Here is a 15,740-nt window from a genome sequence, read left to right as displayed (position 1 = left end):
TGCCTCTATAGTATTTTGAAGTTGTAACTCTATTCGATATATATATATAATATTAATATATATTAATTAAATAAAATATATTGGATAAACTGTAGTTAAATAAAGTGATTAAAAAATTGTTGGAGAAATGTTTTCAACGCCAATTACCTTCCGCAGAATCACTTTGGCTTTCCAGAGGGGTCGATATTGTCAGTCGCTAAAATACTTCTGGTAAAGTTCGTTAAATCTCCGCGATCTCGCTTTACTCGTGGTTTGGCAAAGTAACGAGCGAACAACGACGGTTCATCGAGCAACTCCTGCTTTTATTATCTTTCCCTTCTTCGCGAGGGCTCGAGTTACAGAGTTACGAGCACAATAGTTCGCGAGCATCCCATCATTTGTTCGATTGCCAAGTGTAGAGAATGGGTCAGCTCTTAGCGCGCCTAGAGGAGCGTTCGCTTCTATTATGATCTCCCTCCCCTCCAGCCATCTATCATTCACGGAGTAAATTCGAAATCAATTTCCCGTTTCCCGACTCACGGTCAAGAAAAACGTCAGCAGTTGGGCTCGCAAACACCCGGCACAGGACACGAATAGAAATCGATATATACAGAGTGAAACCTTGCGCAATCTGTCCAGAATTGAACATTCGTTCTTATATATTCCTTCTTAGTTGGATTGAATGTCGGAATGAAGAAGTTTTTCTATTGGTTGAGATATCGATACGAATTTGTATGCCTTGGTGAATAAACAATTGAGGGGCGAGCTGCAATTTCAGGACGTAGCTCCATTTTTTCAAATTTTCTTCCTTATTGCACCACAAAAAAAAAGGAATGTTTTAAATTCGTGATTATGTTCTAGCCTGAAGATCGTAACAAAATGAAGCTACCTCCTTATTGCAGCACAGCCCTCAATTATGTTTATATTGGTATGACTTGTGATATAACAACTCGAGAAACATTTTAGTACTTTAATGTTCGAAGTTTCTAGTTTAGGACCAACCTCGGTAATTAATGAAATTATTTGAGGTAGAAAGTAGAGCAAGAAATGCGCATTAGTGGAAGAAATAATATTGTAAGCGTAAGAGAAACTTTCAACGAAAATGTTGAGACGATACGATGACTGTTTAAAATGAATCATTTAACTGTACATTCAGCTATTTAATTCATTTCAAATACAGCCATTGTTTCGTGCATCGTGGGAGGCTACCAAAAACTTTGTAAGCCGCTATTATAGATGATTATCGACAGATATTCTAATAAGTAGTTAACTATTGCCAATGTCGCCGTACGGATCGTCGAATCCCGAATTATTGTGATACATAATTAACACGACTCCGCCCAAACTACCAGATACTCGCGATTGAATCAAAACCGTGCACGCCAGGAGTTAATTTCCTCCGTTAATATCCAATCGTTCACGATGCTCGATAATAACGTGCGCATACTCGTCTATAGCGTTGCCAATCTCTTTCAAGAATAGGAGTCGTCCGACTCGATTGGACTCCTTTTCCTTTTCCTTGGTCTCCCTTTCCTTTCCTTAAATTATAATAATTTTATTTTCATTACACAGCAAGATTATTTTCAATTCTTTCGGGGTAAATGTTACAATTTTAGAAACATGTCGAATATGGTTCGCTTGGAGAAACTTTTAAAGTTAACGAGAGGAATTATTAAATACTGTGCCCCGCGGTTTCACCTGCGTTGAATTATATTTTTATTTTATACTAAAAATGTACCCAATGGTTCGGACTGACAAATTTCCTGACTAAATTGTTTTTATAATAAAGGAACAGGAAATTAATTATAAAGGAAAGTGAAAGGAATTGCAACCCCTTTTCACCCCATTAGAGGTTGAATTTTTTTAAATGCCGAAATAGGTGTTTGGTTAATTATATCAAAGAGCATTAAGACCAAGTTTCAAACAAATCCGACGACAAATAAAATATTCCTCGTGCAAACGTTGCAACCCCTTCTTACCCCCTTAGTGGTTGAATTTCGAAATATACTTTCTTATTCCTTGTATACGTCGTAAAGGAAACCTCTGTGCAAAATTTCAGCTTTCTAGATGCGAGGGTTTAGCCTGCCCGTTAATGTATCAGCGAGTGCTTTCATTTTTATATGTACAGATGACTCGAACCTGATAAAATAAAAAAGAATATCCCCTTAACGAGTCTCCCGTTCTATACGATGATCCAAGAATAATAACCGTGAACAGATTCGCAGTATTATCATCCGAACAACGATTCTACGCTTAAAGAATCCTCACGTGGAAATTATTGAACCACTTTATGCCCCTTGAACGGCGCCACATTAGCGCCAATAAGCAAACAACTCAACGAGGAGCGCCCGGGCCAGATATCGTCAGTGGCCGTTTGCTTCTGCGAACTGCAATTGTTGTACGTTGACTCGTTCGTCCCACCGTCCCTCTCTCTTACTCTATAAATAATCTGTACAATTTCTAGAGGCCTCCTCTCCTGTGTCAGCGAATTCCCCGGTGGTCTCGTTTCGCGTAAAGGACTTTGAGCTTATGTGACGCGTGAAATTATAACGGCGGGTGGAAAGAGGTAAAAGAAAGAGAGAGAGAGAGAGAGAGAGAGAGAGAGAAAAAGAACGAGAGAGAAGAAACGGACAGAGAGGAGAAAGAGGGCGCCGGGTCCAAAGCATTCTTTGAATGGCGGAATTATTTGCAGTAAGAAAATGAGAATCTAAAAGGCGCCCCGAGTAAACCGTATAAAGGAGAACGCTTTTTCTACGATGACCCCGCAATTATATTACTCCGTGCCGACGCGCTTTCTTCCGTGAGCCTCGCAACCGCCACCGTTTGGTTTGCCCTTTCGCGGTTTTAGCTTTTTCAACCGTGGAAACGAGAAAAATGCGAGGGTACGCGCCTGTTCGCGCGTGGACCGTGCTATTATTGCACGATGGAACGACAATTAAGTTTTTTCGGGGGGCGATTCGAGTTAGAGATGGAGAAGATAGTGCTGGCACCTATACGTTAATTTCGACACAAAAATAATAATGTCACTCAGGTATCGGGGATTTGAGAAACTCCGTGTATTACCCCTTAGAAGCCTGATTTTCCAAATTAAATTTTTTAAAATATCGATGTATTTATTATTTGAACAATTTTCACAGCCGACGTTTATTTTGTTAACTTTTGTTCGATCCGGTCAATCAAATTTGAAACTTTCGAATTTTTCAAATTTTGAAAACTGAGGGTTAAACATTTTCAGTGCCGGGCAAACGCTCATGAAAATATACTGGGGGTTACATAGAACCTTTAGAAAAACACACTTTCTGATATTCGAACAGTATTAATAAAGAAATAAATCCTTTCAGGTCGATATTAATCAATTGTATGAAAAGAAAGGACACTGAAAAATTGGAGGAAAATTAGACTCTTGTTAAACTTTCAAAGATACGAAAAAAATCGACAGAATAATCGGAGAGTATGAATTATTGCTTTGTCATATTTCGTATAAGTTTCATTTAACTCTAATTTCATCTTTAACGATCTTGTAGATTTTGATGATTCTTTCATTTGATACACTGTATACTTTACATTTGTTTTCGAAGATTATACTCCATCCGAAGACGACCATACATCCTCTCAGGAAATAAATCCTCTCAGGTCAATATTAACAAATTTTATCAAAAGAAAGAGCACTAAAGTAAACTTGCAAAAATACATCGAGGTCATCAGAATAATTAAACTCCCCCCCCCCCCTCTCTCTCTCTCTCTCTCTCTCTCTCTCTCTCTCTCTCTCTCTCTCTCTCTCTCTCTCTCTCTGCATCGATAAAAAAATTTGTTTCTAAATTTTTAAGGAAGACTTTTTTCCTCCCGTGATAATATTTACCTCGAAGACAAAGTCGAAAACACCTTTTCCTTATAATTCATACCTCGTGTTGGAACGTAAGTCATAAAAATTACCCGCGGAAAGAAAATTACAAAAATTAACAGTTTCCCCGTGCGCGTTGAAACTACGCCGGACACGATAAAAATTAGGTAAGTTCGCGGTGTCTCGGGTTGCGCCGAGTAATGCACTTACCCGTCGTAATTTTTACCGCAACACCGAGATCCGACTGTTTCGCTCGGCGCGCAATCAAGAAAGTTCAACGACGAGGCGCAGCGAAAAAGAAATCGTCCCGTACACCGTGTCCGAAAAAAAGAAAGAGAAAAAAAAGATTGGCAACGTTGTTTCGAAACTTTCTCGATACTTACTATCGTATTTGGAACGAATCAAGTTCTCTTGTTTTCGACAGTCGAAGCTTTTAACCAAACGTTTCGAGGTAACACAGGAATTCTATTCAAATATTTTTGCCTATTGTATATTGAATTTAAATGCTTTTTTAGAAAGGTTTCGTGAAATTTGTTTGAAACAGTCTTCGTCTGACGTTGATTGAAAATTCGATTTAAATATTCTGTACCTCAAATTTCAACGAAATGGTGTTTAAATATTTAGAACAAAATAGACAAAATAGACAAAATCAAAAGTTGAAATCAAAATTAAATTGAAAAATTGAATACTACATATATAGGGAGCATGGCATTTAACTTTTCGTGTTGTTTGGGTGAAGAATGTTTTGAAAGAATTTTCATTCAACTTTTACTGCGTCAAGAAATTCATAGCCCAAAGGATTCAATACCTTGATACGACTTAAATTAATTTCACCGACTTTTTCGATCATTTTCACGAATACTACCCGCACCTAAAATTAGACACGACATTTTCTGAGCACAGGGTATATAGTTGCAAGTACTTACGGCAGCGGCTGGGTGTCTCGCCGGCGCGGGGTACATCTTAATTGTGGCTAAATACTTCGCAAAGAATCACACGTGGCCTTTGTGCACGGTTACTTCATGATCCATTCCCTGGGCTGATCTCTGCGGTGACATTCTCAGGATCTTGGAGAAACGCCAGCGGTCTTCCCTCGCAGTTCAGCATCTGGAACCTCTCGCCGCCTGTAATTAGAACACCCTCGTTACAAATGAGTCATAGAAACGAAAACAGCGTTTTGGTTTCTCCAAACGATGAAGAATAAGTATCTACCTAAGTGGACAATTTGTCCAGGTTTGATTGGTAATACCTTACCATACTGTGACGATTGTGATAAACGGGAGAATTTAATCCTTGATTTCCCTCCCTCATTATCTTTAGTGTTGCCAAGAGTTTGCTTGTTACATTGATCATAAAGAAGTGAAACTTTCTACAGATAACAGACAATAACGCGTTATGTGAAATAGTATTTCAATAATATCGTATAAAATATAATATATATTTTATATTATACGGTACACTTTACGTAAAATAAAATAATATGTTATTTAACATAATTAGACTGCGGATCTTTATATCAAAATAAATAGGAATTTATTTTACTCTGCAAATATTATAACACGAACTTTATCTTCAATCTTTTTTATATTCTTGCACATTCAAATTTTCTATAAATGGATAAAAATCCGCAGTATAAACATAATATTTCAAATACTGCGATTTCAAAAGTGATCGCAAGTATAAGAATAATTGTGAAATACAAGAAAGTGTTATTTTGAAAAGATATTTCAAATAACGTTACTTCGAAATTGATCACAAACACGAAAAGAATTGTGAAATGAAGTAAAGTGTTGTTCGAGATGATATTCCAAATAATGTTACTCCAAAAATTCATATAAATAAAATAAGCACAAATATTATTTGAAATATCACGTTTTACATGGTGTTGTCGAAATCATGCTTCGCATATTATCATTTTAAACGTGCCTAGGTCTGGCTTACTCATCTCGAGCGTCAACAAGAAATTACAATCACGAAGCCCGGCAACATTTGTAAACAAACTTGGAAAAATCGTCCACTCGCTAGTTACATAATAACGACGCGTTATCGTTCGAACAGAACTCAAGGTGTTTTGCAAACTTTTTCAGTGTATTTTCAGGGTGACTTTGCGCGGCGGTGCTCTCCTCTGCGAGAACCAACGCTCTCTCGTCAGAATTAAATTGCTGTCCAAAGAATTGACAGCTATCGCGCGAGCTGGGTTTTACCCTCAATTGGTAGGGTGAGGCAGCGCACACAACCCACACTACAGTTCCCTTTAAACGTCCCATCTGATTGATTATAGCAGTCCCCCCACCCGACCGTGGAGTCTGAAACTCCGCGCGCTCTATTTTTCGTCCAGTGTCGAATTTTTGATGAAGCGGCGAAAAGTTGAGTCGCCGGAAATAATAATTTACCATGGGAATTTATTCGAATGATCTCAGAATTTAAGTGTATTCAACGAATAAATTAAAATTCTATTACGCGAAGACACGTTCCCGATCGATTTTGCTTCGTTTACTTAGATTTTGTTAATATTGTGTGACTTTTTTCTTGTCAAAAATATTGTATAAAAAGTGCAACAAATTTTCCACGTTTCCATTATCCAAAAATTAATATCGAATGTATGGGAATGCGACGGAAAAATAACTGTAAGCTTATTCCAGGCTTACAAGAACGACCCTTTCAGTTTTGATTTCCATAAAACCGTCCGAAACGCCACCGACGCGGCGCATATTGATTTTTAAATAATTTATTTGCCCACGTTGCGTGTGGACGGGACTTTACGAATCCGGCCGATCAATTTATCGTTCGATTTACGAGCCGCGTAAACCACGCTCCGGCGCCGTTCCGTGGGCATTTATCCTAATCTTCGAGGCGTGTTTCCAACGGACGACAAAGAACGAAGGAAGGGTGAAGAAATGAAACGGGAAGAAAGTGCTTTGCACCCTCGTGTAAACTGAACGCGTCGGCGTTATTAAAAGATACCATGAATTTCAAAGAATTGCAATAAATTTAATAATAAAATCCATTTAAATGCGAATGGTTAAATGGAATGTTAAATGGCAAATAGTGTATAAAATTTGAAAACGATCGAACAATTAATTTTTGAGTTATCGTTTCCACAGATTAAAAAAATGTTACTTACAAAAAAAAAAGTGATATATATTGGGTTGTCCAGAAAGTTCGTGCCAATTTTTAAAAAACATTCGAAGACTCGTTTGAATTTCGATATATATTTATTGAATTGTATATGTACCATTCTGTTCCACGATTTCTCTACCTTTTAAGGGATGTCCACGTGTTATTTGTTTTCAACCATTCCGATATATTCAGACCTGTACCGCCTACTAAAAATCGACATGAACTTTCCAGACAACCCAATATAATCTCAAAGATCTCGGTGTGAAATGAATTCTAAAAATTCCCAAATAATCTTGGAAACATATCAAAGATATTTTCAAAGATAAAAGAACTTTACATAAGTTCTTCTTTTCGAAAAAAAATATCCCAAGAAACACTTAATACTTTAATACTACATCCTCCTTTCAGTATTGCAAAATCTACAGAATGGCAATTGGTGTATAAAATTTGAAAACGATCGAACAATTAATTTTTGAGTTATCATCTCCACAAATTGATATCTCAAAGATTACGGTGTGAAATGAATTCTAAAAATTGCCAAGTAAATTTGGAAACATACCTAAGATATTCTCAAAATTAAAAGAACTTTACATAAGTTCTTCCTTGTGAAAAAAAGTATCCCAAGAGACACTTAATACTTAGACTCTTAATGCTGCGTCCTTAAAATATTGCAAAATCTACAGAATAAAAGTAACCTGGAACAAAAGTCTCCGAAGCGTAACGGAGAGGAACTGGACATCGAACGAAAAATATTTTTCATTGTTATTATCATTCACGCGGCGTGATCGCGATTGCGCGCACGTATGCGTGTCATTACGGGCTCTTTGTAACACCGGATGGTGTTTCGTGTAACATGAAAATGGAGTCATGTAACTCCGTTAACAGTCCATTCCCCGCGGATAATATATTTCACAGGCGATGTATAATGGAGCGAGCGTACGTGAAAAACTCCCAGTCAAATTCGAACAGTCATTTCCATCAATTTGCAATAAACGAGCGCGACGAGCCGATGAAAACTTTTCAGCAGTTTAACGCGCGACGCCTTTATCGCCTGTTCCCGTGTATACCGGTACATAATACGTGGAATGCTGGTGTGCGACGAAAAATTTATCGATGGAATTTACAAAACGCTCGATCGACAACACCGAGACAAAAATGTCGATGCTTTCAATGGCGGCTGGCAGCCGCGCAAAATATTAACGAAAATATCGGATGTTACAATCGGTAACGTTTAAAATCATACATGTTTCGGTGTCTGTATTTATGGAGAACAGTAACTGTATTAAAGTCAAGCATGAGAGTTGAATACGCGATCAAACATTTTTCATGAATTATTTCTGTAAACGTTCGCTAACATTTTTGACGAATATCGAGGGATGATTTTTAAATTCTTTCTAAAGGGTGGTATTGGTGGTATAAGGGTTGCCACCTCTTTGATCGTTTTTTTTAAATAAAAGCAGACGTATACATGTCGATATCCCTCAAAATGCTAAATAATAAAAACAAACAAATCAACAAGTTATACAAAAAAAGAGAAAAGAATTGAGAGTACGATTTTCGTGATTTTTCTCTATTATTTTGTATTATCTGATGCATGATCGAGGGTGACGGACGATTTCCATCGTAAGCGACGCTGTGCACGGTCGGAAACGTTGGAATGTTCGTCCGGATGAAATTCGTGAAAAGGAAAATAAACAGGCGCACGCGGCAGCTGTTCAAAGACACCTATACACGTCCGGTTAGGGGGAGGGAGGCCACCGGACGCAGCGCGAGGCAAGTCACGAAGGAAGTTATCACGAATCTCGCCTAATCGCCGTTAAGATCCTTAACCACGCGATATCCGTGATTTCTTTCGCTCGCGATCGTTATCGCGACACGTTCAAGTACCAGCGCGCGCTGCGTCACGAGTTTAACACTAGCTTCACGGAGATTTTGTATCAGATTTCCATTACCGAGGTAATGCTTCAATAAGTGGAGTCGATTTACTCGAATGAATTTGAAGGATTAGACAAAAAAATGCTGAATTTGGGTGTACGCTCGTCGGCTGTGGGAAGCTGGTGGCTCACTTTGTGGAAGCTCGTAAATAATTGAGTTCTGACTTGGTTTTTAGTAGTTCTACAGTTCCCGATCGATTAAAGTAATGGTTCTATTAGAATTTAGATAATTACAACTATTAGATAATTTTTGAAACATCGTCTGTGTAAACACCATTTCCAATGGTTCTATACTTCCTGATCATTTAATCATTTATCAATTAAAACTAACGGATAATATTTTATAACATATAATAGATACATTTTTATAGTATTGGGTTGTCCAGAAAGTTCGTGCCAAGTTTGAAGAAAAATGCAAAGGCATACTTGAATTTTTATATATATTTATTGAATTACATAGGTACCATTTTGTTTCACAACCTTTCCACCTTTTAAGGGATGGATATATGTTATTCGTTTTCAACCATTTCGATATATTTAAACCTACACCACCAACAAAAAATCGGCATGGACTTTCTGAACAACCCGATAATATTGGATAATATTTAGAACAATTCGACAACTCTTTTAATTTGATCAGAACTCGTTCCACATAAATACGTACCACAGACTCGCTAATTTTAAATTGTTTAAAAAATTATGCAATAGTTCCAATTAATAGAACTATTATTTTAATCGATCAGAAACTATAGAAGTATCGAAGTCAGAACTTTTAATTATTTATAAGATTCCACAAAATAATCCAGCTAAAAATCGAGTCAAGTGCTTGGCGAAAAATTATAAACAATTTCTATAAAACCTTCCGAACATAGGAATGGGTGAAAATGATCGTGTTCCGCAAATCTAGTGTCGAAGGATTTCCCACACAAACGTTAACCAAATTACGGTTCATCGATGGCGACGGGACAAGCGTGTCGCTTACGACTTCATAATAACGGCGTGTAGGGCGCGTGCCGCCCGATAAACGCTGACACTTTATTCAGTTAATTAACATTCAAGAGAAAACTGCGATGGCCGGACGATAATCGCAACGATACCCACCGAACTATCCCGCTATATCATGGGGTAGTTATAAAGCCGTCGATACGATGACTATCGCTGATTTATGCGAAGGTCGAACGTCCCACCTATATCGTTCCACTATTTGAATATTTAAACATTCGAACGCGCCGAATCACGCGTCGTCGTGGCATCAATTGTGCCGTTTACTACTTCATTTTATCCCTTTTAGCGTTCGAGATAGCGGTATCCAAATTCTTTTTAGACACTTCATATTCTATCATTCTACTTTATTATATTATACTATTCTACTATATTTTATTTATTCGAACCTTTTTACAGACACCCAATAAGCCTAAAAGTAGAAAAACTATCTTTGCACACAAAATAGACAGATATAGTTTGTTATTTAGACTTTAATTGCTCCGAAATTAATCATTTTTATCGATTGTGATAGATTGAACTTTTTACTCGTTGAATATCAAAGATTACTCAAAGCACTATTCAGTAATCTGTTTGATATTTTTGCTTTTACATAATCCAATGTTAAGTGATAGTTAATCATAGAAAAGGAAAATAAATTTGATATAACTATGACAAATGAAAAAAATTCATAGAAAAATGAAAAAAATTCATAGAAAAATGAAAAAATCATAGAAAAGGAAAATAAATTTGATATAACTATGACGAATGAAAACAAATTATTAAAAATAAACAACAAGAATATTGTTTATAGCTTTAACACGTCTACCGTTGTATGTAAAAATATTGACGTTCCACGATTATTTATTACGTGAAATAAAAATTTTGGAAAAAGGTCTTTTTTCTCTCACACGTACGATAACATCCCTAAACTGCCCGCGTGGAAAATTTTCTCGGCACACTCTCATTGGAACGTAAGGCGCCCCCTGCCTTGGTAAACACTGATTTAAGGTTAATTGAACGCATTCGAGCGTGTTGGTAACACCACGGAAATGAAACACCGAGCGAGAAATGAAAAAAAAAGAAAAGGAAAGCAAGTAGGTCGTATAAACTCGACGAAATCGACGAAGAAAGTGGCCGAGCAAAGCGTGTCGATTGTCTCGATGATTTAATGAGCCATGTACGCTGATTGGCGATTACCCTCGACTCCAGACTCCCAACTACCCCCGTGTCCCTTTCCACTAATTTACCACACAGCTGTGTCGCGTCGAAGGTGCTGCCGGTGGGTACCGCTTAATAAACACAGAAAGAGCGAAACTCAACGTGATTCTTACAAACTCGCCTAATAACGCCTAGTTTAAATATTTATAACGACCTTCCTGCCAGAAGTCCTCTTACCGACCAAGTAAGACGTCAGGCCGATTAAGATCCGATTTAACCGTGCAACAACACGCGGAACACGCGTTAATCCGTAGACGTAATTTCCGGCGTATATCGCGAAAAGCCATTGAAATCTGCTAGCGTTTCTATAATTACCGCTACTCGAGTTGGCAACGAACTGAGCAAACCCGCTGAAAGCAATTATCAAGGTTAATGTTACGCGATATGGCGTTACCGGTTAGTTCGCTAAAACGATCAAGTTACTCCATGTGACAACATCAGGGGAATGATCGACCCTGTATTTCTCAAATTATTCGAAACTTCAGAAAAAGAATATTTCTTGGTATCGTTTCGCGTGAATTACATATGTAATCTATATGATTGGACACTTTGGAAATATTTCAGATTTTGTCTGTATGGTATTGTTGTTCCAATTATTGCTCCAATTATGTAGAGCAACGTGTAAATGCCAAAACATTTTACCCCATTTGTAAAGAAAAAGTAAAAATACCTATCGAGCTAGAAATAACTATCGAAAAGTATAAAATCGCACTAATGTTTTATTCGATGATTCCAACTACGTGGCCACATTAGCACAACGAGAACGAAAAGGTCAACCCGCGAATACACGGTTCTCGCAAGACGGAGTTGTGTTTCGCTGACGAACACAAAATATTACCCTTGGTTACTCTAATTAGCGGTGTTTGTTTTCTTGCGCGTACGACTCCGACTACCACACAGAAATTTATACCGCGGGCCGTTAAACAAACACCCAGCAGCTTCCTTGTTATCGCGGTTCCCCAACAAATCGACGTATCGTACGAACCGGGGATTAATAACGTTGCGCCGCATTCGCGGAAAAATTTAACGCGAACGCGTTGAACGACACGCTCAACGACGATCGAGTTGATGAATGGTTTATGATGCAAGCGCCACAAGAAACGAAAAATGACAGATGTCAGCGAGCAAAAATGTAACAGAATCCGTACGCTAATTTACCGAAATCCCTCGGGTGTCCCTATCTCTCGCGGTGACAGCGCGCGAAACTAGAATCGTTACAAAAAAAAGAATGGCTGTCGGTATGTAGTACCTTGACTCCTATACTTTCTTTTATTTTTGGAGTTTCCCGGGATACGTCTTTAATCCACCTTTGGAGCACTGCGAGAAAGAAAAACCGAACACAAAACGATCCTTTCGCACTATCACAAACACTTTGATACATGTACAAGTCTAAAGGAAAAGGAAAACGCGTGCACGGTCACACACATACATCGAACGTACGATGCATCGAGACGGATCACGAAACGCCACGACCGCACCGCACAACGAACGACGCTCTACTGCGAGCCGGGTACCGAAGTGGATGACGGGAAACGTGTGAACGCCGCTTGCCGCCGCGGCGAACACCAATGAGCGGCTACTAACACCATCCACGGCGACGACGACACCGATACACCAATAAGAGGACACCAATGTACACAGAGAACGGGCTCGTGTCGTCTCTCTTCTTTCGCGTTCCATCTCTCTTCGACTCGTTTCTCAGTACGTGGAGTCAAGGGCGTCGACCGACAGGGGCGATTCGTGTTTCCTTATATCACAGAAAACACCAATAATGGCTAATTTCGTGACGATTACGAATGTACCATGAAATTATAAGAAACAGTCATTTTTACCCATTTCGAAGTTCGCTAGGTTTTACAGAAATCATTAATACTTTTTGCCAACTACTTACTCTGCCTTTTATCCATTTAAAAAGACAAGCGCATGCATCGAAATTTATCTTTGTTCGAGCCTCATTAATTTGAGTAAATTGACTTCACTCGTTAATGAGCCATTCAATTCGAATACGTAGCCTGTGTGAGTCTCAACCTGAATCTCAACCTCATTACAACGTATTGGTATAGAAAATAATTCTATGCTTTTTTACATGGTAAACTTACAATTTATTTAAAAAAAAAAAAAAAAATTGTACTACCGATGATCTTCTTGCAGTTATATAAGAGAGAGCATATATAACACATGTAGAACAAATTGGTGCATACTGGAATCGATTCGAACGATCGAAAATCACTTAAAAACGAAAGCTAAAGGTGAGATCGAGTTTATGCATAGAAATTCGATCCTGAATACGTCTTCGGTTAAAGACCTACGATATAACTGAGTCGATGCGGTTTTCCATTGGAAATTTTAATAGTCATTTAACTTACTAACGCTATGCTACCGGCGTCCTGCACTTTGACCTAAGTTTTTAATTAATTTTTGTCACGTGTTCTTTCTACCAGTATAAAAGAGTGGAAACAACACTCGCCGTATATTATGATTGAACAGCAAAGAAATTTCATTTAATTTCCTCGTTAATTTCTAAGTGGTTGCATCTACGTGTTTACGTTCGTATTTTAAACGTTCTCGATAAACCTCAGTTCTGTGCTTTTTGCTATTCGAAATGTTTCAGAATCTGTTTCGCTGGTGGAGAGGTAAATTTATTATGAAACTAATGGAGAATTCCATATTTATTGGTATTTTTAAAACTGCTATTGAGAGATACAGAGAAACAATTTTTTTTAACTTTAATTTTCAACGAAGAAGCGAAATTTTTGTCAAATAGTTTGTTATGTTCAGAGATTTTTTTATTCAGAAGTATTTCCCATTCAAGACTGTATATGCACTCTTTGTTGACTTATTATTATCCCTGATTTTTATATTTTTAAAATTCAATGTCTACATTTATAACACTTCCTATAGAGAATATATATAAATACAAAAAAATGTATTTTTGTAATAATAATATTTGCCGTTCGTAAAACATTTCAGAAAATAAAAGGAAAGAGCCCTGCAAAGTACAAATTAGCTTCAGCCATCTCTGAATCCAGAACCGTCACTGTACAGGTGACAATAGATGACTTTGTTCTATATAGAGATGAGCAAAAATCTCATTTATGCTTCATTCGGCGAAACAATGGGCTCTGGTAACAAAACCACGTGAATTGCAACAAAATTCCGTTGGTCCGTTGTGCCTATACCCAGGAGTTTATTATGGGCTATTATTTTCTGTTTGGCAAATATATTTTATTTATATAACTTTATTTAATATTTGTATACAATTCATTTCATTAACTCTAACTGCAGAGCACTATATATATTAGCTTACAAAATTTCTATCGAATGGGAGCACAATGCTTCCCCAATTTCAATCCTGTCATAAGTCACGTGGCGTTACCAGAACCTATCGCAAAACATAGACAAGACAAATTTCGATCAACTCACGAAAGGCGAACGACTTTTGACCCGTTATTGCTTCGATAACGATTACAACCAGAATTACCAATTATTGTACCAATAACGTACAGAGTACACAGGCTTTCCATCCGCGTTCCCTCGTTCAAATCAAATTTCCTCTCATGTTTGATTTTAGGTTACTTTCCGCCCGACAACGTGCTCGAAACGTAACCTCTCAGTTAAAAAAAATCTTTATCGACACCCCTGCTTTTGGACGTCCCTCGCACTCGGCGCAACATCCTCCCGGCGCTATCTCCTTCACACTGGTGCTGTGGATGCGACATATCGCGCAATCTCCCTCGCACTTTGCCGTTCCTTGATCTTCCACCTCTTCCCATCGTTCATCTCGCTCGTTCGTTCCAGCTTCGGAACCCTCCACCTCTGTCTTACAGGTGCATCGCATCATCGCTGGTGTTGTTCCTCTTGCACCCACCCTCTGCGGTGCATATGTCCCTCGTTCGTCGTCTCTATTCGTCCTCTTTCACTCTCTCTTTTTCTCTCTCTCTCTCTCTCTCGACCACGTGCCCGCCAATGGCGATGTCTGCCTTCCTCTTGCACTCGGAGAACAACAAAGACCGCCTCGTTGCTGGCGTTCTTGTTGCTCTCGAGCAGCAACGAGGCGTAGAAGGAGGAGTACCGGAACCAAGTGCCGAACGTTGGTTGTGTGTCGCGTGCATGAAGTGTTCGGCAAGCCGTGCAAAGGACAAAGACGGAACGAGTCAAAGTGCTAGAGCCGGACAACACGAGTCAACCGGCAATGTAAGGAGAGAACCTCTTGCGTGGGTGCAAGCCGCGGGACGGTGTTGGTGATATTCCAGCTGTGTTTGGATGCGTGCGTGTGCTCATCGTATTACACACTGCTCATACATCGTGTCTGCTCCGCTTTGAGAGCGCGAGGAGATGAATCCTCGATTCGGTTAAACGCCCGCCAACTGGGGATGTTCTAAATCAGGTTGTCTACCTGCGACACGGCTTTCTGGAATTCCAATACATCTTATGTATGGATGAGTTGCGATGAACAAAAATGGCGTCTAGGTCTCTGATCCGAGACTCCAAAAACAATGTTTCGGAGACTTGGTGTTGTCACTTTTAGTTGGCGACTGGAGGTGATAGAAATCGTAACGAAGAAAAGAGAAAAAAGGAGCCTAGGACTCTGATCTGAGACTTCCTTAAAATCAATGGTTTGGAACTTTTTGTTGTTGTTACTCTCATAGCTGGTAACTAAAACT

At 38.6% G+C, this 15,740-nt stretch overlaps 1 protein-coding gene across 5 annotated transcripts in view; it reads right to left on the bottom strand.

Annotated features, from left to right (window-relative positions):
* LOC128875441 (protein groucho-like) overlaps nt 1-15,740 on the bottom strand; it is a 152,211-nt gene that overhangs the window by 126,140 nt on the left and 10,331 nt on the right. For 3 of the 5 annotated variants that reach the window (XM_054121021.1, XM_054121025.1, XM_054121024.1), the window contains exons 1-2: nt 12,326-12,603; nt 4,747-4,944 (exon numbers count right to left, since the gene is read on the bottom strand). In XM_054121021.1, coding sequence (XP_053976996.1) covers nt 4,747-4,782 — 36 coding nt within the window. In that variant the 5' untranslated portion in view covers nt 4,783-4,944; nt 12,326-12,603. Of the gene's footprint in view, nt 1-4,746; nt 4,945-12,325; nt 12,604-15,740 lie in introns of those variants that run through there. The other 2 variants (XM_054121022.1, XM_054121023.1) reach the window with 1 other exon arrangement.

This window comes from Hylaeus volcanicus, chromosome 4 (assembly GCF_026283585.1).
Source record: "Hylaeus volcanicus isolate JK05 chromosome 4, UHH_iyHylVolc1.0_haploid, whole genome shotgun sequence".
NCBI classification, from domain to species: Eukaryota; Metazoa; Arthropoda; class Insecta; order Hymenoptera; family Colletidae; genus Hylaeus; species Hylaeus volcanicus.
This window is presented reverse-complemented; position numbering and strand designations above follow the sequence as displayed.